Source organism: Colletotrichum truncatum (genome assembly GCF_014235925.2).
Source record: "Colletotrichum truncatum strain CMES1059 chromosome Unknown Contig_0005, whole genome shotgun sequence".
NCBI classification, from domain to species: Eukaryota; Fungi; Ascomycota; class Sordariomycetes; order Glomerellales; family Glomerellaceae; genus Colletotrichum; species Colletotrichum truncatum.
Genome location: NW_027222402.1, coordinates 551,405 through 573,284, shown reverse-complemented (window position 1 = coordinate 573,284; position 21,880 = coordinate 551,405). Strand labels below are relative to the sequence as shown.

Sequence of the window (21,880 nt, the reverse complement as noted above, 5' to 3'; positions counted from 1 at the left end):
AAGATTTTGAAAGGATAAGGTTTAAAAAAAAAAAAATTCTAAAATAAAAACCCGAAACGGTGTAGCATTATTGACACAGAGCCCAAATATTCAGTAGATGTCTAGTAGGAGCAAGACACCAATCTCATATTTAGTATATTATCCGAGGCAATCTGCAGCCTTATAAAGAGTAGTACTCCATAACGTGTTCTACGGCCAGCAGAACCAAGCTGCTCACTTGTAGTAAGGTCTCAAATGTCGACTCAAGGACATTCTTCTCTTCGCATTTGCAGGCTAAAACATGAGAGGTGGTACCATTTGTTTCACTATCTTAACCACACATTCAATATCCCATTATATGTCCTTATCAAAGAGTGACAATTGTATCAAAGCCATGTTTACTCGTACACAAAACAGAACGGGTCCCCGCCAAGCGTATCAATCAACTCTCTTAGCTGCCGGGGGAGGTTGATGGGAGAGATGTCTAGGACATCGTCAAGGGTCATGTCTGGGCTGGGAGGAACGTTTTTCATGGTGCCAGTACCAAAGATTCCCTTTGAAGACCAATATGTTAGCAAGACCTTTCAGATTTCTGCTGAACCCAAGATACTCACCTGTCGGTTCTCCCAATCCAGATTCTGCCAAACAAAGTACATGCGATCAATCTGACCATGATGGAGGTAGAAACCGGGTTCCAAAGGGGACCAGTAAAAGTCACCACCCGGATCGCCGCCTATCTCGTCAGCACTCTTCAACCTACGTCAGCATTTGTAAACTCACTGATGGCATAATGGCCTCCGCCATGCACCGCCATGCCCAAGGACGCTGCCGGCGGGTACCGATCATCACCTTGGACCATAGCCTGAAAGGCCTCAATGGTGGGGCTTTGAAGAATTGTGTCTGTCGTGTTACGAAGGGACGCCCAACGAGCACAGATGTGCGTGTTTAGATCCCGCTTTAGACACCGGGGGTTGTGCCTCAGCGGCTCTCCGGGCTCCCTGGAAGGGCCCAAGTTGACGGTGTAGTTGGAAAAGTGACCATTGGGAACACAACCACCTCCTGAGCCTGCCGGCGTATTTGGGACAGCGGGTTGATGACCAGGGATGAAAACGCCGTTGCCGCCTAGGGATGTAGGAGATCCATCAAATACCGGCGACGCGGACATGTTGTGAGCGTCGAGGCCCCACTCCCAGTAAGGAAAGGTCCCTAAGAGACGTTAGAAATCGTCATGAACACTCAGTCTTGCCAAGGGTTTGTTTATACCTGTGTATCCACATTTTCTCCGGAGACTGTCCTCGTAACTGTAGACATAGTATCTATGAAACAGGAGAAAAGATGCCTGAGAAGTTAGCCAAGTCATTTAAGGGACCACTTATCCATACCGAGAGGTGAACATAAGGAGTGAGATAGTAGTGAAGGACGCCAAAATCGTCAAAAGCAGATCTTCTACAGTTAGCCCCACGTTTACGGCCGATGATGGATAGCCGGCTTACTTGGCTCCTTCGACATCTGGGTAGAGACTCTTTTGCTGCATAAGACACTCGATCGCTTTCACAAAAGCTTGCCTCTCCTCTCCGGGAATCTTTCGCCTATTATCTCAAATTAGAGCGTATCACTGAACGTACACTTCAACTTACCATTCTTTGCGAACCCTGACGTTCTGTATTGTGCAACCAACCCGAGACTTTTCTAGTCTCGCCATTGCGTTGTCGTAGGCATTCTTGCTCAGAGCTTGTAGGACCTTTCCAGAGTCTATGTCCTCCTGCGAGTGGAATGGGTCAGCCGCCGCTCCCAGCAGAGCAGCAGGCAAGATCAGTAAACTAAGCCACTTCATGTTGAGCCTTGCAAGAATATCGGGAACACCGAGTTGGACTTACTCCACAGATCACGGCAGTTAAGAACGGTCTTTCACAGACTTTATCTATCAACATTTCAAATAGTTCACTCTTCATTGTATACGTTCTTTTAACTGTGGCTAATCTAGAGCATGCAATGTCATGGTGGCATTGGGTAATTCACTATATGAAGCGCACTCGCTAGTGCCTAGGTGAGCCTATCGGCAGGTGTTTTCAGTCTCCGTGGACATAGCCGACAGTAAGACGGATGGTAGTGTGACATTTGAATGGCCAAGCGTGGCGGCCCGGATGGTAGTAGTCAATATCCGGGATGACATGCATATATGGAAGTCATCCTTACTACAGGCAAAAATAACCCCGATTATTCTCATTTGCTTGTTTGCAACTTTTTGGCCGTGGGAACTAGGGTCTTCGGAAAAGACTTTGTTGGTTCTTCACCGCAAAGTTGCCTGCAGATGTTTGCTCTCTTCACGCATTCGTTGAAGAGGTTGGGACAGGGTTCGCATGGAGGCAAACATCGTCTTACCACCTCATTTGGCATCGCCAAGAGCGATCGGTGCTAGGGCAGAACCGGCGTATTGCCTCGCATAGGGAAGGAGAACCGCGAAATATTGATTGTAATACTCATTCAACCGCCTGACTGGACACCCACATTCTCCCGGGCGGGGTTGGCTCGGACTCGTTGGGATGGCACAGGGCAAGCGGAAGGAAGGATTGCTGGGTTGATTATTGTCAACTGTCAGCAATGAGGTTGATGCAGCCTTGAAATTGACTTTGATCTTGCCTGCTCTCGGCTGATACTCTAGCTTTTGAACGGTTGATAGGTCATGATCAATAGATTAAGAAGAGGTAATGAGATTTAAAAGTACGACAGGATATTGTATGTTTCTAATAATAATCTAACAAGATGAGACAATGAAATCTATCTGCTCTCAATATCCGTGTTATTCGGATCCGCCACAGTCTCCTGACTCTCAGAGTTCTTAGGCTTATAAGGTTCGGCTTGGCCGACAATCTCTGAGCTCCGGAAGAATACACACACGATGATAAGAGATGTTACACCCAAGGCGAAGTTCATCCATGAAGCGGCCCTGATACCATCCAATGACGGTTGATCCCACTCCTTCACTCCTCCCACTTCTTCAACAGATGTGCCTCTGGCATGAGCCATCACTGATGTCTGAATAGCTGTAGAAATAGCCAGGCCGATAGACCGGCCAACTTGGCCGAAAGAGTTGATGAGTGCGCCGCCAAGAGCTTGGTCCTCCTGAGGCAATGCCTTTGACATGAACAGCGTCAGTGCAGGCCACGCCGTGTCCGCGCCAATAACTGAGAGAATCATCGCAGGCAGCCCGTAAGCAAAGTATGATGTTGTTGACGGTATAGGTAAAGCAAACAGAATACAAGCAATGGAAACAGAAACGTTGCCGCAGACCAGTACTAGATACGTCGGGACGCGGGAAATGAGATAGGCAACAGCCAAGGATACGATAATCCCCGCAACGCCCGTAGGAAGGAAATAAAGTGTTGTGGTGAGAATAGATTGAGCTTGGTAGTCTTGATAGAAATATGTCGCATAGACGAGGAAGTTGTTGAACGAAGAAAAGCAGAGCGCCATGATGGCGAGAGCGGCGCAGAATTTGACACTATGAAAGATTGATGTTTTCATGATTGGAGGATAGATCGTCTTGAACTCCAGGTGGCGTTGCCAGAACCAAAAGGCGGCGATGATAATGAGCGAAAAAATGATGAGGACTGAGATCCAGGGCGTGCGCCAGCCGACGACGTTGCCCTCGGTCAGGGCAAGCATCAGCGCAAGAAGACCAACCGTGATGAGTCCGCCACCGATCCAGTCAACTGACTTCTTCTTGGTGAGTTCCTTCTGGTGAAGCGGCGTTGGTGCAGGAGGGATGAAGAAGAAACCTGCCACAGCGACCAATCCCGCGAACAGTCCGAGGACGCCAAACACCCACATCCAGCTGACATACTGGGCAATGAAGCCGGAGAGGATGGTGCCAAAGACACTGCCCAGAGGGACACCGGCGGCATAAGCGCTGAATGCATAATTCTTCGCTTTGCCAGGCGGGAACGTGGTGCCCAGAATGCCGATGGCGGTGGGCACATTGGCGGCGGCGCCGAGACCTTGTAGGCCACGAAACAGGTCAAAGGCAATTTCATTGGGGACGAAAGCATTGGCGATGGTCATGACGGCAACCCAGGCGGAACCCGCAACGAAGATGAGGCGTTTGCTGTACAGATCGGCGATGCGACCCCATAGGAGGAGGAAACAACCAAAGGTCAGGGAGTAGGCCGAGATGATCCATTGCAGGCGGGATTCCGGGATGTCCAGGTCTCGGCCGATAGTTGGGAGGATGATGACAACGGCTTGGATGGAGAGGGTCTGAGCGGTATTTTTTGTTAGCAAATATGTCTCGGAGCCGATCGGCGAAATTTCCAACGGGCGTTGACTTACGTTCATAAAACTTGCGCCGGTGACGGTCGTGACGAGTGCAATGCTCCGGGCCGTGGACATTGCCAACTTCTTGGGCTCGCTGGCAACGCTGCTCGTCTCGTCGTCTGATTGCAAGTCCTCTGGCGGGGCTGCTACTGAAGTTGGGACGTATTTTTCGTTGGTGAACATCGCATCGTCTCCGTTTTGGGTGACGGTGACTTCAATATCCTTCTCTCCGGAAGTTGAGAGAGGAACACGAGATGTGCCCTTTGCGTTGGGAAAGCCGCCCATGATGTGTTTGTCACTGTCAGATGGAAGAGAAGAAGAAGTGATCTGAACGATTCTCTCTTGTCTCTGCAAATGGAAGCACCTGCTATGGCTCGAGAGATCTGATGAGATATGGCAATAACATGGCGAGCAGACCTAGGCTTTTGTATTCATGGCATGGACACACACCCTGGCCATGTTTGTCCACACTCCTGCCCAAAGTAGAAAGAGACCAGCAAGCAGCATTCACCCCAGTACGCCATGGAGAGTTGAGTGGGGTTCGCAAGCAAGATCATGTTGGTCAGCTTGGCCATGTTCGTCCGGATTCTTTTTGGTGTTGCGCCGTCTAGTCTCATCCTGGCCTAGAAGAACTGGGGGGGGGGGGGGGACCTTGGGCGAGCCAGCGGGATGGAATTCGAGAATCACACAAGACATGCGGAACTGCACCCGGAGGCATTAGTCCCATAATTGCTTGTTTAGTGTGCTGCAAAGATAACTTTCTTGCTCGTCCCTTTGTGCGTGTGGCTTTCGATGAACCTTTTTTGGCAGCTGGTGCCATGTCTTTCGGCTGAGCGTCCGGGACATATCCCGCCCCGCCCCGGCTGGCGGACAGATGAGCCCAACCTTAGTCACCGTGAAATGTGATCGCCCGATGGAATGGACATCATTTCTCTTTGAATGCTTAGAATACAGCTTGAAAAGCTTTTCGGCCGATATCAAACGCCCCCAGATCTTTGCTGTGTACTGAGCAGTCATTGCAGGGAATGTCCCGAGTATGAGGCCGACGCGTAATCTCTCACCCCCCGGACTCGAGAACCGGGGAGCATCACCACATTTGCTGGCTTACAGGGAAAACAGAAGCCATACACTGCTGCACCAACAATTTGGGCCAAACGAGCGTTGGCTTCAGGTGAGTTTGGGCAATGAAAATTTTTCTCGTAAAAAAGAATAATAATAAAGACATCACGCTGTCTGAGATCCACCTGGTTGGGCTCGGTAGATCGAATGAAGGGAGAAGATTCGAGTAAACAATCTTTTTTTTCCACCTGGAGTCAGCTCGCCCAATGTCACGCTAAATCGAGACATTGGGTTCCCTGTTTTGCGGTGACTCCACGTAGGTGAACCCTCGTGTTATTGAAGAAGGGAGGGAGAGCCGGAGGGGGGCCTAATGCATCGGGTCGTCATCTGGCGCTCCGTCGTGTTTCCCCTCCCTTGCTGAGAAAAGAACAGCGCCCGATACGGTGCACGTTACGAAGTTACATAATTGTTTAGTAGCCGGTAGCTCGTCAGCAGTGAAGAGGGGGGGAGGGGGAGAGAATTCACAGAAGTTTTTCTCATCATTGGAGGAAAAAGCAATTATCAGGGCATCCGAGGGCCTCAACAAGCAATGAGAGATGCGAGCTCAGACAATGATGCAAGGTTTGGTCACAACGAGGCGACCGTGATAAAGAAGAGCTGAGGGGCTTTTTGGGGTCAATGTAACCCCCTGCACCCTTCTTCCAGCTTTCTTTTTCTCGAGATCGATCTACGCCCCTTGTCTTGTTGGAAAAGCCCAGATCCGGTTGGTTCCCTTGAGCGCTGCATTGGTTGGGCCATCGAGTCGATCCATGCATGTAGGCTTCCATGTGATGTGTAACCGCCCGACACCAAATGCCAGATGCAAGAAAATCATTCGATCGTCACATTTAAGAAGCAATAACGAAGCTGACCAATTCAACTCTCAGGCCTCTGGATGTGCAAAAGATTGATAGCGCGTGCCTCGTTCGAGTCGCTCTGGGCTCGCTGCTCGGACGCGGCAGTTGTTGTTTCGCACTTTTGTGAAAAGCATTCCGGCTGTGATATCCTCAATTTCTTGGCTATAGAGATGATTCATGGGCTTTCTTTTTTTCTTATTTTGCCCATGCCCCGCATGATCTTGTGGGACCCTGAGTCTCTGCTCCCATCCCTGCCGGGTGACCAGGAATCTTACCTCCGGATTATTCAAGAATCTTCCCATTCCGTGGCGCTGGCTCCGCGTGAGACAGATGATTGATCCCCTGCGACAATCGGGTAGGACGAGAAAACTTTGTGCAAGGGAGCGCGGAATCGACCCGTTGTTTACGAGGGCTACCAAAGGAGGCGAAAAAAAAGAATCAAGATATTGCAATAGCCTCCTGCGTAGGCAAAACATTGAGGCTGTCTTCAGCCCAGCTAGTCTGAAGGGATAGTGCGAGGAAGTCAATCTGCAGTCACTTGAAGTCCACTCGAAGTAACTGGTTTTGTTGCGCAATAAACCGCTCCCAATAAAACCACCCATGGGAATTAGAACGAGGCAGAAAACTCCTCGGCCTTTTACCTAAGATACTTGGTCGTGTGTTGCACAGAGATAGGTACAGTTTCAGGGGGGGAGTGTGGTTGTCTCAGTCATACAAGTTTACCGGCCGATATGTCCGCGACAATCTTGAAAGGACGTCAAAACTTGCAAGACAATTACATTTGAGCTTTCAAGCCTGCAATTCTGGGTGGAAAGCCACAACTTGGGCTGCTGTCATCCTCAGTCACCTGTCCCGGCCGAAGGGCAGCAACCCTGATTAGGAGCTGACGGCCTTCACAAACTTGGAAGCCACTGGGTTTAATCTGAAATGGTCTACACAAGGTTTTTTTTTTTTTTTTTTTTTTTTTTTTTGCTAATTATGGCAAGCCAAAATAAATTATACTGGACGACTACCAAGTAATTGTATTTAGGATTCAACAAAGCTTCGAATACTTTTTGGGACACCATTCGATTACAACTGGCCCATCTTGCTGATAGCTTCAGGAAGCAGACCGATTAAGAAGTATGGACAAATAAGTACTGACACCTTGCTATTGTGGCCGGGGTGTCCAAAGCATAAAACGTCGGTTTGTGGTGGCTTCTAAAAGAAATAAATCATCGGAGGCGCCATGCCTTCGTGTTGTCAGACAACCACACATTGTCAGTTAAAATGTTTTATAGGGTAATGCAACGCACTGTACCATATGAACTATTATGAAGTTAGATGCATCTAGGCTTAATAAGTCTCCCGTTATTTTGTGCCCTTGGAACATAGATGTACTGTCACTTTGCCCGTTCATCTTCATCTCTCGCTTTACAATGGGATAAAGACGCAGCTAAGACCTGCAACAAGCTGGATTGCGGGCAGTACCATGTACCAAGCGCAGTCTGAAGAATATTCAATTATCAATGAAAGTCACATTTGTTTTGTAAGATGTTCTAGATCATGCCACTATTTTTCAGACAGTATTGAGCACTATACCTGAACACCAAAGGAAAAGGCAATGCAGATGAGACATCGGCTTTGGATTCGCGCGATCCTTAAGCAGCCTTGGCAGCTTGTCAGTCAATTTGAATCCGTCGTTCCAAAACTTTAATCCCGATTTCAAGTGATAACCTTAACTTTAGATTTCATTTGTCTCAATTGCTGCTCCTATGTAGGGACTTGTGATCTATCCGACTCGACTTCATCTTGTTTTTGGGGAATGTGAACATTTCATGTTTACTAGTCATACTTGAAAGGCTCACTTCTTTCGAGCATCATGGAGTTTCCAGCTGCGAATGCGGCCTTTCGAATGCTGTCTTCATAAGACAGGAAGTGGGAACTTGAGAAAAATAAACGATGAAGGGGCTTATGCATTCAGTCCTCGCACAAACGCCTGCCAGGTTGTGCGTCTATTATGCCTGATATCTTCCTGCCATAGTGTCATAATTAAACTTTTTAAAATTCGTCCATATAGATTAATCAGTTTGATTTTGGGCTGGTTTTTGCCTCTTTTGGCATTCTGTATAGCCTTTTCACCTTGCCTGTGTACCTTATTGACCGAACGATTCCGGGCTACCTCGCGGCACTCACCCCAAAATGGTAACCTTCAATGTCAATTCTAGCCGACAAGCCGGCTAATTTATGGTTCTTTTATTTTACAAAAGGCACATACTTTTGGCATATAAGCTCTGCATTCTCTTTTGGTGTAGTTCCAACTCATAGGCTCATTTTGAAGTCTGCTATGATGTGTCTTGTGTTTTGTTGTATTCGATCGCTCAAGGACCACAGGGGTTGGCTTGGTTTTCAGTTGCTCGATTTTCTCGTTCAGAACAAGGGGAGGTATTTCTGCAAAAAGTTGTATTTTGACTACCTGAAAATACCACAGTTTTGCTCTGGTCCATGACAACTGAATCTTCGGTACCTATACATGACTTGACACCTCGAGTCACTACCTTTAACCATAAAATGTGGCAGCTTCCGATGATCTGATCCAGCTACTTTCTGTATCATTTGATGTTTATCCAGCGCATCTTTTGACTTCTCGGAACATTTGTAGAGGCCATGTTCAGATCAACCTCATCATGTCACGTCACGTCTTCCCGTCTTTGACAGCTCGAAACATCTCACACTTTGCAAAGAAAGGACCAATCTACCATCTTCCCTCTTTCCTTTTAAGCAAGAAAAAAGAATCACCAAAGGTTACTTGAATTTGAATCCAACTGAAGGCCATCAAAATTCAGTTACCTCAAGCTCAGGCTACATTTGAATTAGATTTAACACTTCTTTCCCTTCGACTACCTTCTATCTGCACTGTCAATTTGGGTCAAGGCCGTCTTCGCCTCACCACATTATTGCTGCCTGAAAACGCGGTCCTCTAGTTTCCATACCTCCAAGGAGGTCTTTGTTGACACAACGGCAAAACAAGACAAAGTAAGGTAGGCAGAGATCACTTCATTGTCACCCGAATTTCCCTTTCTGGCAGGCACCTTCCCTCTACTGCGCAATTTCAGGCGTTCATGGGCAAAGATGTTTGAATGCCTATTTCATTTCCAATTCACTTTATAACAGGCAATTGAAAACTTCACTTCTTCTATGCCTAGTCCACAGCGGGCACCTTCCCTGAGTTCTGGTCTTTCCGCGTATATTGAACCGCCTTCTAGATGGCTCCTCGTCTCACATTCACCAATCCTCACACTCACACTTAACTTGGTCCCCTCTTCGGTTTTGACATAAGAACCAGTCCTTTCGTCTTGTCGAGCCACTATTTTTGGTACTTCTCCATCCTCCTTCCAAACGCACACTTTTCATCTCAACAAAGCAGAGCACAAGAGATTACATCCCATCATCCCACAGATCTTTCATCTTTCGTCTTCACATTACACACTTCGATTATCAAAATTCAAAGCTCCCATTGACCTTTGGGAAATTTCCATCGCGAAAAACAGTGAGTTTTATCTGGGAGACGCCTCTAACTGCTTCACAATACTGATCACGCGGGTCTTGTTTAGATAGCATTCTCAAGACCCATTCGACGGCAGCAATTTGTCAGGATGTCGCACATTAAAGATTCGCCCGAGCAGCTGCGTGAAGAGCAGAACAACATTGGCGCTACGCAGGGTTGGTCTTTTATTCGTGTCATGAATGAAAACATGTCCAACCTCAATATCAATCTGGCTCCGCGCACCTTTGAAACCCTCAACAGCCACGACATCGCCGCTGTCCCTATGACTCCTGCTACTCCCTCCGAGATTTCTCAGTACGGCCCTCACCGCAGCATTCCTACTTCCGAGAACTCTGGCACTTGCGAATATTCTTCTGCTTGCGAACCTGCCTGTGCCCCTGAGGGCGCTGGTTCTGGATCTAGCTCTATGAAGACCCCGGATTCGAACAACTCTTCAGACCCGTCTTGGAAGCGATTCCCCCCTTTTGAAGATTTTTCTCAGTCTATTCAGACCTCTAACCCACATGAATCTGCCTCGAGCAACAATGCCCGGACCAGCAACTCCTCCTTCAGCTCCGGTCAGTCTTCGGCCCTCTCCTCCATTTCCCTCTCTCGCGTGGAGGGTGTCGAGCGTAACAACACTGCGCCGATTGTCAATGGCTTGAGTGCGACCACATTCAATGACCTCATTCGAGGCAGCCTTGCCTACAACGCCAACGGTCAATATGTCAAGGGCCCCGAGACTCCTATCAGAGCTCCACGACAGCCTAGAGTGCTCGAAGGTGGGGTTCCTCGCGGAAACTTCTCTTACAACTTATCTTCTGTTGGCGTTCGCAATACTCCTGCCGCCCAAGGACTTCAGACTCAACGTCAGAACAACGGCCAAGCCCAAGGCCCCGCCTTCCCGAACCAGGGTGGCCGTGGGATCATGCAGCAAGGCCTTCGAGACACTTACCGACCTCCTGTCAATTCTGGCCAGCGTTCTCAAGGCCAAATGCCTGCCAGCCATGACACTCACGGCACTGAACCTCAAGTTCTAGGCAATCAAGGCCCTGCAATTCAGAGTGGCGGAATCCCTGGTTCTTACAATCAGCTCGCTCTCCAGCTAGCTGGAGTTTCAATTGCCATCCCTGGCCCCGTTGGCCCATCCGCCCAGCAGCTGTCCCGTTCCAATGTGAACCAGACCCAGTCCTCCAGCACCGAAGCTCTCAATGTCCCATCCACCAATGGAACCACTGCTAGCTCGGGCTTCCATCCTATGACTGCGGTTCGGCGTTCCAAGGCTGTCAATCCCGAAAATGATCCTCAGAAAGAGATCAAGGTTCGTCATGGTATCTCGCCCAACTACGGCGGCGACGCCTCCATCGCTCGCAACCACTCGGCGGACATCCCTCACACGAAGAATTGTTCCCTTTGGATCACCAACCTGCCGCCCCACTGCACTCACAACATGCTCCTCAGCCAGATTCAAGGCATGGGTCGCATTTACTGCTGTGTCATCAACCCCCCTCAGCAGTCGGCCGGCCATAGCACCGCTGCGGCCAAAGTGGTCTTTTTCGAGCTCTCTGGCGCCCAGAACTTCTACACCATGTGTAGCGACCCTCGCCGCCGCCTCATTGTCGGAGGCATGGTTGCCCGAGTCTCTCTTAACCGAATCAAATCGGCTGAGTTCGAGCCTTACGGCAACAAGAGCCGGGTCCTTCTGATCCAAGGCAACGTCCGATGTGTCAACGAGGAAAGCCTCACTGCCTGGTTCAAAGAGCGCTTTCAGTTTGACAAGGACGAAGTCATTACCCACTTCCACAACAGCGAGATGGGTTTTGTCGAGTTCCGCTTTGGTAGTTGGCGCTGCCAGGCCGAGGCCGCCCGCATCGCACTCCTCCGGGAATATGAAGTTGGCTCGGCTGGCGGTGACATTTGGAGCGTCCGTTATGGCATCGACCCTTGCTCTGTCTAAGACCTCGCGCCGAACACCTTCACTCACAATCACGACTTACGGATCATGCCTATTGATGCATGGAATTTGGGGGCGTTTTGGAGGAGGGCATACAGGATCGGACTTGGTTGAGCATGGTACTGCCTTTTGGTTTTTCTTTTCTTTCTCGGTTTTTGTTTTTGTTTTATTTTGACTGCTCGTCTGTCTCGTCCTTTGAGCTATTGTGACAGAGAACGAGCTGCAGGAAAGGTTATGGTCATTGAGACATGGATTGGAATTGTGTTCTGGAGAAGGCTGAGCTGCAAGCTCTACATAAAGTCGTCTTTTAATGACAGTCGATACGCAAGACAGACAAAGAACTTGTAATTAGGTTGCATCATCAAATTTTCCACAACTGCGAGCTTCCTGGAAGAGAGGTGACATTATTGTAACAGTCGTCAGTGAGAAATGGTGATTAGCTGACAAAGGTGTGGGCGAAACCAGCACAGAACGCTCAGAATGGGAAAAGTGGTGTTGTTGGTTGGAAGAACTAACTAACTGGCTAGAGGGCTGTGGAGGCTGGCTAAGACCAGTGGTGGCGGCCGTCAGCCCACGTGACGGGCCGGCGAGGCCTGCCACCCACACCCCCTCTCAGACTCCTCAGCGAAAAAGCAGTAGAATAATAGGAAATACAGGAAAAGTCCCAAATCCTCCAAATCCGAGGAGTTCTCAACTATTAGAAAACTCGGTCAATTACCGGTTAAACCTGGCCAATAGGAGGCCGTGAAATCCTCCGAATCCCGAAGTCTCAATATCAATAGTCCCACAGTCTCAAAATCCCCCTCTCAATCCAATCCCTCCGCCATGCCCAACAAACGAACGAATTCCTTGTGTTTGACCGCAACCAGTGGCTTCGTGAGTCCATCGGCGGCCATATCAGCGCCCTTGATGAGTCGGAGTTCGATGCTTTTCGCAGTGTGAACCTCCTGTATGATCCATTTGTATCGGACGTCGATGTGGCGGGTTCGTGCCTCGTTGAGTGGGTTCATGACGTTGTCGTAGCCGTTGGCACTGTCAGTGAACATGATAGTAGGCGTGGTGATGGGTTTGCCGAGCAGTTGGGAGAGGCAACGTCTGATCCACTTCACAGCAATTGCCGTAGGTGTGAGATTGATGAATTCAGCCTCCGTGGTGCTCAAAGTCACGAAAGTCTGTTTCTTTGACTTCCAAGCAATCGGCGCACCAGCGAGGAAGACGACGTAACCACCTGTCGAGACTCGTGATGGCTTGTTGTCAGCGAAAGAGGCATCTGCAGCAGCGTAGAGCCCCAACTCGTTGATCGTGGGGATGCCTCCAAGTACAATACCGAGATAAACGGTGCCCTTGAGGTATCGGAATAAGTGCTTAATAGCACGAAGATGGGCCTTAGAAGGCCCTGAATTCGCCTGTGACAATTTACTGACGGTGTAGGCCATGTCAACGCGAGTTCCAGCCACCAGGAAGTTAAGGCAGCCGGTTTGTTCGATGTAAAGTTGTTGTTCGTCAAGCGAGCACTCGTTCTTGTCCCAGGTGACGGGCAGATCGTCAGTGGTCGCCATAGGCGTCTTGACAGCACTCAAACCATCAAAGTCGAATCGTTGAAGCACTGCTTTTGCGTACTTGGCTTGGGAAACGAAAATCTTACCGGCAGCTCTGTCGCGTTCAATCTGGAAACCGAGAAAATCGGTAGCCTCGCCGAGGTCTTTAAGAGAACAGACCTTCTCGAGGAGACGACGAACTTCCATCATGACTTGCTTGTTGGGAGCGGCGATGGCGTTGTCGTCGACGTACATAAGAACGTACGCTTTAATCTTGTGATTGACGAAGAGACAAACCTCCCCATCAACAGCAGTGAAGCCAATTCGTTCCATTTCACCCTTGATAAGTCGAAACCACCAAAGTGGTGATTTTCTCAATCCATAGAGTGCCTTGTGGAGCAGCCAAACCTTGTTGTCTGCAGTGGCGTAGCCAGCGGGGGGCCGGACGTACACCTTAACCCCCTCTGGAATCGAGGCGGCTAGGAAAGCAGTGTCGAAATCATATACTTCGTATTCAAGATCGAGAAGTGCGACAACTGCGAAGAAAAGGCGGGTTGCGGTGGCAGAGGCAACTGCAGCGTAAACCTCTTGCGATGACCAGTCACCTTTCTCGTGGTTTCCACAAACCACATATCGGGCCTTGTAGCGCACGATTTCGTTGTTTTTGTTGGTTTTGATGTCACATACCCACTTGCCGGGCAGGACTTTAGCGTCACGTGGTGGGTAAACGACTTCGTAAACCCCCTTTTCCGTGAATTGAGTCATCTCTCGTTCGAAGGCTTGTTCCCACTGGGGCCACTGTGGGCTCTTCTGCGCCTCACGGTAGGACTTCGGGATCACCACGCCGTCGGGTAGGACTTTCGAAAGGGCAGTAGCAGAAAGCACGCTGAGAGAGAATTGACGAGAAGTTAGTGAAGCTGGAATGTCAGCAGATAGAAAAGTCTTTTTAGCATAGGAGCGTACGCCACTGGCGGCTCGGTAGTGACCAGGTGGTCGCTGGGCTGAGGCGCGGCGAGGTCGAGAGGACTCTGCCGGTTGACTCGTTGCTTCCTCAACAATCGTGGAGAGGGAATCAGGGTCCTGGTGATCAGTTTCCATTGTTTCCACGGAAGCGACGAATTCGTCATCATTCAATTCGTTAGTAATGCTGTCACGAGGTGTAGCAGTGGTCTCCAACAGGTTCTCTGGTGGCGGAGACATGAGATGTGTATCAGTGGGTGCCATCGCTTTTTCAACGATGGTCTCATCTGGTTTGGGATCACCAGTCACGGGTTTTTCACCTTCAATAGGCTTCTGACGGATGGTGTACTGGATGATGATATCTGGTTCGACAAACGCAGCATCATGTTCAATTTCATCAATGTTGGGTGTGCCAGTAGTTGGAGGCAACACTGTCTTGTGCGGTTCCTCACGAAATCGAACATCTCTGCAGCGAATAACCTCCTTTCGATCAGGCAGGTAAACGTAGTAAATGTGGCCACGAAGAGAACCGTAACCGACGAGGAATCCCTTGATTGCTCGTGGTTCCATCTTGGCAGAGCGCATAGGGCGTCGAGGGCCCTTCTTGTGTACGTAGGCAGCACAGCCAAACGTTCGGAGATGTTCAATGTGGGGGGCCTCACGTTCAGCAGCCAAGTTCAGCTCTCTCGCCATGATCTCGTGAGGGCTCAAGTTACCCTTGGAGGGTGTGGGCAAGAGGTTGAGAATCTGAGTCACCGAATCGATGCTGTAATCCCACAGTTCCTCTGGAAGGGACATGTCAATCAGCTGTGTCCGGGCGCCTTCGACGATGGTACGACCAGCACGCTCAATAGTACCGTTCATGGAAGGCGTGTAGGCAATAGTCGTGTTGTGGCGAGTACCCTCGAAGTAGGGGTCGTTGAAAACCTTGATTAGCTCGGGAGCATTGTCAGAAACCCAAACCTTGGGCTTGAGGCCGGTGAGACTGTAGAATTCAGTATCCCATTTCTTGATAGCTGCCAGGATGGTGGCAAACTTGTGGTTGGGCAGAAAAACAACCCAGTGGTAACCACTATACTTATCCATGAGGTGTAGAACCTGACGGTTCCCTTTTGTTGATAGGGGAAGAACACCAACGAGATCAAGGTGAATTTCATCGCCAATACTCGTAAGTGGAAGTGGGTGGTCTCGACTAATCCGTTCAGTGGATTTGCTGAGATGGCAAGACTCACAGAAGAAAGCGTCAATTTCTGACGTTGTGAACCGAATGCCAACACGGCGGCAAGCCTCCACAACACGTGATGGGTGGGCGTGAACCAGCCGGCGGTGCATCAGTTCAAGAGACGGTCGCTGGGTAGCCCGGAAGGCGGCGAGGCTGACAGCAATATCTCGAGGCACGTGATTTCCAGTATCATGAGTCTCAACGACGCAGACGTCAGAAACCCAATGAACTTTGGCAAGGGAAGTGCGCTGTGTCACGTGTATGAGGCTTGAGGTCTGCCAATCATATTCCACGTGATCACGACGAAGTTTTCCAGGGCTCAGTAAGTTGGCTGGGCTGGAAGGGTTGTACTCAACGTTGTGAAGTGTCCAATCGTGAATAACGTCAGGGTTGGTGGGGTCTTGGGTCTGGAAGAAGACGGTGCCCACGCCAAGTGACCGGACTGGGGCGCCGGAGGCAGAAGTGGAAGGTGTCAAATCGCTCTTTTCAGCGTACTTGACGAAATATCGCAAGTTGTTGAAGGTTGAAGTAGTACAACCAGAATCGAGAACGATATCGTCTCGGGTGATGAGGTCATCGCGGGCAGCAGTGAAAACTGCTGGGCTGGCGATGGAGGCAAGGGCAGACTGACCCAAGATGGCAGGTGACGCTCTGACAACAGTCTGGCGGGTGCCATCAACAGAAGTAGGCTGATCCCAGCGGCAGCGATCGCCACACACGTGCTTTCTCGCTTTTTCAATCAACTTATCCCGGTTGACGTAGTGTAGAGGGATGAGATTGGGGTGGGCGACATAGCACTTTGTGGTCTCGTGATCACAGTTGCAGTGGTCGCACTTCTTCTTTTCCTTGGAGGCAGTGACAGTGGAGGTGACGGTGGTGGTGACGGCTGGAGAGGCAGGACCCCCACTGCCAGCAGACTTGCCTCCAGGTGTGTTGCGAATAGTGGCATAACTGCGCTTTTGATCCTCGTCTTGGGCAAGCGTGTAAATCGTATCAGCCACCTCATTCCACGTGGGATGGGTGGCGCCCTTCGATGTGAAATGCTTGTACGTATCGGGAAGTCGGTCCTTAAAGAAGTTAAGGAGGAAAACAGCGAGGAAGGAGTCTGGCAGACGACCGTGAATGGTCTCAATACGCTTTCTGAGGTGGTGACAGCGATTGAGGGCATCGTGAAGAGTCTTGTGATCGTTGGCGGTGGTCTTGGCAAACTCGTCAACAAGGGCAGCTGTGGCGTCTTGTGAGATTCTCGGAATGTGCTTCTCGAGCGCCTGCCACAATTCGTAAGGGTTTCCATCGTCAACCCAACCCGCTGTGCAGAGTCTGTCAAGAACCGATTCGCTGGCGTTCATGAGGAGACCATTCGTGACGTTACGGTTCTTTCTCCATTCCTCTGCAGCGATAGGGTCAGCAGGGCGAGGGACGTCAGTCTCGAGGAATATCTCGAAGTCGTATCCTCGCAGGGTCGCTGTAACAAGCATGCGCCATGTGTTCCAGTTGGATTCACCTTTCAGGCGAGGAAGAGGCGTGAAGACGGTCTTGAAGTCGTTTTGAGACATCTTGAAGTGAAAGTGAGGGTATCACAACAGTGCGGGACAGACTTATAGTCGCACCTCGATCACAGGCGTTTCTCCGAGGCCGCAGCTTTGGAGGCGTGTCTGTACGTTAGATGGCTTACTTTCGCTGCCACCTACGCGTGCTGTTGGATTGTGTAGGAGGGAGAATCTTGCGTAAGAACACGAGAAATGGGTGGAATTGTGAGATCCGACCGTAGAAATACGGTGAATCGAAGGGAAGAATGAATACTCGTAGAAGATACGAGAAACTGATGGGCTGGTTCGAAAAACCGAAGCTGAAATGGTTGAATTCTCGTGAAAAACGAGGAATCGAAGTAAAAGTTGTAGTTGTGACTGAAAAGTCTGTTGTTGACCGTGGTGTTCGTGAAAACCAGTGGGTTGTGGTGGTCGGTCGCGTGCCACGTGATATTCGTGCGCGCCAGGCAGCCAATGTCGCGTCAGAAAGTGAAATTCGTCAGCGAAGAGGAAGGAAAGAAAGCGAGAAAATCGCACAGAAGGGTAAATAAAGCGAATAAAATCGCAAAAATTCGTGAATCAATAGAAAATTGACAGACGAGTAGAATAATGGGTAAAACGACGTTATTCCGAAAGAATAACGCTGGGCTCATAACCTGTGGGCGAAACCAGCACAGAACGCTCAGAATGGGAAAAGTGGTGTTGTTGGTTGGAAGAACTAACTAACTGGCTAGAGGGCTGTGGAGGCTGGCTAAGACCAGTGGTGGCGGCCGTCAGCCCACGTGACGGGCCGGCGAGGCCTGCCACCCACAAAAGGTGTTGACTATGAAAGAAGAAGGCGGTGAGGGTCGGTCTTTTGGGTTTCTGCCGCTGATGTAATCCTGAAAAGCACATAACAACCAGGAAAGAGCAAGAGGCGAGAGTGCTTTCCAGTTTCGGGTCTTTCAGGGTGGTCAGTGCGCCTTATCGCTGCCGTCAATTGGGTCGATTGGCGGGGTTTCGGCGTGACGCATTGCCTTCCCAAAGGGTGGAGGAGCAGCTTAACACATAGTGGCGACAATGTACCTAAATTGAACCAACCTTAGTTTTGTCAACCAGTTCATAGCATCTGTTGTCTCCAAGGGCGATAATCTCATCCATGAGAGATGGGTGTAGAGGAGGAAAACATCCTCAACAGCGGTCCTCCCTCCAACTTAGAGGAGGGCCTGAAGAGTCTTCAGATTACGAGTGAAGCTGGCAAAACCGAGACAAACACCGATGCTGCCTCGACCATCGCTGCAGACGGCTCTCAAATTGATGATGTGCCACGAGCCGAAGCCACCGAGGCCGTCACGGACAGTGACCGTGTAGCTGCGACAGGGAACCTCAAGATTCGCTCCAAGCGTACCGAGAGGCTCAAACGGAAGATGTTAAAGAAGACGACTAAGAAGGCCGGATCCCAAACCCATCTATTCCATTTGCCCAACGAAGTTCTGAACAACATCATGAGCTTTCTCCTACCAAGCGACCTCTTCAGACTATCCCGAAGTTGCCGCGAACTCCACCATTTCATCCAGCACAATGAGGCCTTTTTATCTCGTGAGATCATAGCCGCACGGTATCCTATTCTTGAGAAATGTTTCCGTTTGCCGGTTCCTCTCGACGAGGTCAATCCTGAGGTCCATAGCCGCCTCCAGCACCCCAGGAGGGTGGAGGCACTCGCCATCCACCGCCGCTACCAACACATCCCAGTCGCTGACTACCATCATATTTGCACATGCCTTACTTGTGTCATTAGATGGAACGCACTCTGTAACGTCGTCGACTTTTCTTACTGGCAGACCAACCTTGACAAGGGCGACCCGATTCCGATGATGCCCCGAGGGGAGAAGACACCAGAGTGGAACCAGCATCTAATCGCCCAAACCAACGAGATTGTTTCCAGGGCTCTCGGCTCCCCTCTGCTGCATGCCTGCATCTTGGAGAGCCATCTCAAGAACACAACAGCAGCGATAAAGAGACAGAGCGAAAACAAGGGAAACAAGCGCCGCCGATTCCAGATGACGCAGACGGACATTAACTCTCAAACTGACGAGTTCCTTGGTAGAGAAGGTCCTGTCACCACGGACCTACCGTTCCACCGCGACAACTACTACATGCTCGAGGCTATGCTCCCAAGTCGTACGTGGCTGAAGGACGAACAACGCTGGGTGTATATACCAGCCGAGATGCACGAAAGAGATCTCGAGTGGGTTGCAACCCGGTGGCAGGTTCCAGTGTGATCGGATGATAATCCTGGGGTCTCAGGGTTATAATTGGATCACTGTACTTTCATCGAGCCAAAAGTAAGCGTTTAGCGAAGTGTCGAGTTTCACTTGGTCGGGAAAATGTGGAAAACGCCATGGCTGGAAGAATCTAGACTTAGGTTCTTGAGGGGCCTCGACGGATCTCTGCGTAGATTCTTGGAGGCGCAAGAGATGGCTTAAAATCATTTTTAATTTTTATGAAGCGTGTTCGGCGTGGAAGTAGGTGCTTAAAATTACATCACAATTTTGGTTCCGATTTAAACACGTCCCCCCCCCCCCCCCCCCCCCGTGTGTTCACAATCTCCTTGTTCTCTGTTCAGAAGATCATCAGAACTGCCTTCCTTAAAACCTTGGCCACTTCCAAAGTCTGTCATCCGGTAATTATTGGCTATTTTGGCCCAGCTCCCATCACTGCATCCCAGCAGTCCATCGGCGACAAGATCAAGCTTCGGCTTCTGGCCGTTTGGTAAAGACGCAGTCCAATCTTCCGGGTTTTATAATGAGATGAAATTTCGCCTCCCTTTCAAGTCTAGTTCCATCCTCGCCGGGTGCGAACGTGAAATCATAGTTCCAAAGAGTGTAAGCAATGGTTTGTCTGATGACGTTGTACGCCAGTCGTCTGCCCACGCAGTCAAAGCGGCCTGGAAATCAGTTAGCCTCCATCATCATCTGGATGTCTCTACTGCAAGCGCATGCTTACCATAATTGAATGGGACATATGCCCTCTGGTCGAGTATCAGGTCAGGCCGCGTGGTCCAGCGCTCAGGGATGAACTCGTGCGGTTGCTTCCAGTACTTCTCGCCTATTTCACGTCAGTCCGTTTTTTTCAAAAGCGTCCATCTCTTTGTAAGTGACTTACTTCGGTGGTACAGGTGCAATGGAGTTATGAGTGTTACACCCCCGGGGATGTATGTCCCATCTACCACCACTCCCTCGGGAGGTGAGACCCGCGCCCCGTTGAGTGCGGCGGGGGTATGCATTCTTATCGTCTCTTTGATGAAAGCCTCTAGAAACTCGAGTTTGGCGAGGTCAGAAGCAGCGAACTCTCCGGGGATTGTCTTGCCGCGGGCTGAGGCAATCTCATTGTGAAGGCGCTGCCGCAGTTTGGCGTCTTTTGCCATGAAGTAAAAGGAATAACCCAAAACGCAGGATATGGTATCGCTGCCAAATTTTGTCAGCAAGGAATGCGCAAAGCAAATGACTTGACGGAGGTTTTCATACGTTGCTCCGATAAGGATTGCATATGAGTCGGAGTATATTATGTTCATATTGTAGAACGACTTGGGTTTCTCTGACCTGAGGTCGTTGAGAAAGTATTTCATCATGTCGTGAGTCTCTTCCGAATCTTTCTGTGGTCGAAAGACGATCAGCTTTTCAGAAAGCTTGAGACCTGCTACGGGTCATCACTCACAGCAACTCTCTCGTCCACGAGACGTACTCCCAGAGTTTCAAACTCCTTCAACTTTCCGACACGCGGCAGGCTGCTTAGTATAACGTACGGCCATGGAGTCTGTCCCATGCGAGAATTCAACTTGAATGCTGCTCCGATGATGTCAAGTATACGACCCGCCCGTCCTTCCTGGACAGATCCAAAATCGCGGCTGAAAGCTATGCGGCCCATATTGTCGAATGGAATGAGCTTCGCGTAGTGTGAGGTATCGATAGGCTTGCCGTTGACTTCTTCGAGGCGGCCCAGCCATGTTCGCAGAACGGCTCGAGTTTCCACTTCGTACTTTTCTAGAGCTGCAAGTTTGGGCCAGACGCCATCAGATCATGTTCCACGTAGCCCAAGTGCTCGGGGCGATCACTGCGTACCTTTGGTGCCTAAAGCGAGATCCCAGATCTTGCGTCTATCACGGTGCTCGTCGTTGTCCAAGATGACGTCGAGATTTCTCTCGCCGAACGAAACAAGGCTATCGTAAAACCCAGATCCTCGCTTTGAGCTCTTCGCCTGCGGACCGTGAATCTTGTTGAAGGCGTCCAAATTTACTACTGAGATGGCGTTTGGTCCTGTGGAAGCAAATTGAAGCACTCAGTACAAGTGATTTTCGGGCGATAAAATTTCCAAGGAGAACCTACCGACGCGGACAAAATCACCATACTTTTCATGCATCTCCACGTAGCGGTCATGTATCTTCCAGTTCCTGTTCAACCACGCTATGTATCCATTGGCTATATTTGCTTGTATTGGCCCGGGGAACCGTCGAAGTGGATGGAAACAGAGGCGGTAGATCTCCATACTGGTGAAGAGGGCGATGAAGTACGACCCGGATATCGTCACATAGGTTAGTAGGCCATCGTAAAGACCCTGGTTCGAAACGGCCTTGGTAAACAACGAAGCTAAGGCTACAAGGTAAAAAATGAGGATTCTGGTACTCGCCAGAACCCTTGGTCCTCGAATAAAGTAAAGCCAATGCGAAAGCAGGCCGACGGCCGCAGCTGCACCGCAGGATACAGATGTTGAGCCGCCTAGATTGGCGACCCGCGCCAGTAGCAGATCGTTCATCTTTTAGTGGATCTGACGAGATGCCGCAGGGTAGTATTACAGGAGTCAAAGATGTGTTGGAGATTGAGGTCTTCTGGTTGCTGAAGGAGTGTGATGACCTTGCATTTATAAC

The 21,880-nt window shown here is 50.0% G+C and overlaps 7 protein-coding genes across 7 annotated transcripts; 2 read left to right on the top strand and 5 right to left on the bottom strand.

Moving 5' to 3' along the window:
* Window positions 1-377: 377 nt before the first annotated feature.
* On the bottom strand, window positions 378-1,813 carry CTRU02_208167 (tyrosinase central domain-containing protein; the record flags this gene model as incomplete). Its single annotated transcript, XM_036725893.1, has 6 exons — window positions 378-533; window positions 594-712; window positions 760-1,185; window positions 1,243-1,295; window positions 1,473-1,568; window positions 1,617-1,813. The coding sequence occupies 6 exons, from the start codon at window positions 1,811-1,813 to the stop codon at window positions 378-380; spliced, it is 1,047 nt and encodes a 348-aa protein (XP_036582607.1).
* Window positions 1,814-2,757: 944 nt separating this feature from the next.
* On the bottom strand, window positions 2,758-4,578 carry CTRU02_208166 (major facilitator superfamily transporter; the record flags this gene model as incomplete). Its single annotated transcript, XM_036725894.1, has 2 exons — window positions 2,758-4,236; window positions 4,309-4,578. The coding sequence occupies 2 exons, from the start codon at window positions 4,576-4,578 to the stop codon at window positions 2,758-2,760; spliced, it is 1,749 nt and encodes a 582-aa protein (XP_036582608.1).
* A 6,454-nt stretch (window positions 4,579-11,032) lies between these two features.
* On the top strand, window positions 11,033-11,731 carry CTRU02_208165 (uncharacterized protein; the record flags this gene model as incomplete). The annotated part of the gene is made up of 1 exon (XM_036725895.1): window positions 11,033-11,731. The coding sequence occupies one exon, from the start codon at window positions 11,033-11,035 to the stop codon at window positions 11,729-11,731; it is 699 nt and encodes a 232-aa protein (XP_036582609.1).
* Window positions 11,732-12,534: 803 nt separating this feature from the next.
* CTRU02_208164 (reverse transcriptase domain protein) lies at window positions 12,535-17,004 on the bottom strand (the record flags this gene model as incomplete). The annotated part of the gene is made up of 1 exon (XM_070205042.1): window positions 12,535-17,004. One exon carries the CDS (start codon window positions 17,002-17,004, stop codon window positions 12,535-12,537), a length of 4,470 nt encoding a protein of 1,489 aa, XP_070061117.1.
* Window positions 17,005-17,459: 455 nt separating this feature from the next.
* Window positions 17,460-17,630, bottom strand: CTRU02_208163 (uncharacterized protein; the record flags this gene model as incomplete). The annotated part of the gene is made up of 1 exon (XM_036725897.1): window positions 17,460-17,630. The coding sequence occupies one exon, from the start codon at window positions 17,628-17,630 to the stop codon at window positions 17,460-17,462; it is 171 nt and encodes a 56-aa protein (XP_036582611.1).
* A 492-nt stretch (window positions 17,631-18,122) lies between these two features.
* Window positions 18,123-19,238, top strand: CTRU02_208162 (F-box domain-containing protein; the record flags this gene model as incomplete). The annotated part of the gene is made up of 1 exon (XM_036725898.1): window positions 18,123-19,238. The coding sequence occupies one exon, from the start codon at window positions 18,123-18,125 to the stop codon at window positions 19,236-19,238; it is 1,116 nt and encodes a 371-aa protein (XP_036582612.1).
* Window positions 19,239-19,703: 465 nt separating this feature from the next.
* Window positions 19,704-21,768, bottom strand: CTRU02_208161 (cytochrome p450; the record flags this gene model as incomplete). Its single annotated transcript, XM_036725899.1, has 7 exons — window positions 19,704-19,903; window positions 19,963-20,064; window positions 20,122-20,423; window positions 20,484-20,611; window positions 20,674-21,005; window positions 21,078-21,272; window positions 21,342-21,768. 7 exons carry the CDS (start codon window positions 21,766-21,768, stop codon window positions 19,704-19,706), a joined length of 1,686 nt encoding a protein of 561 aa, XP_036582613.1.
* Window positions 21,769-21,880: the final 112 nt, after the last annotated feature.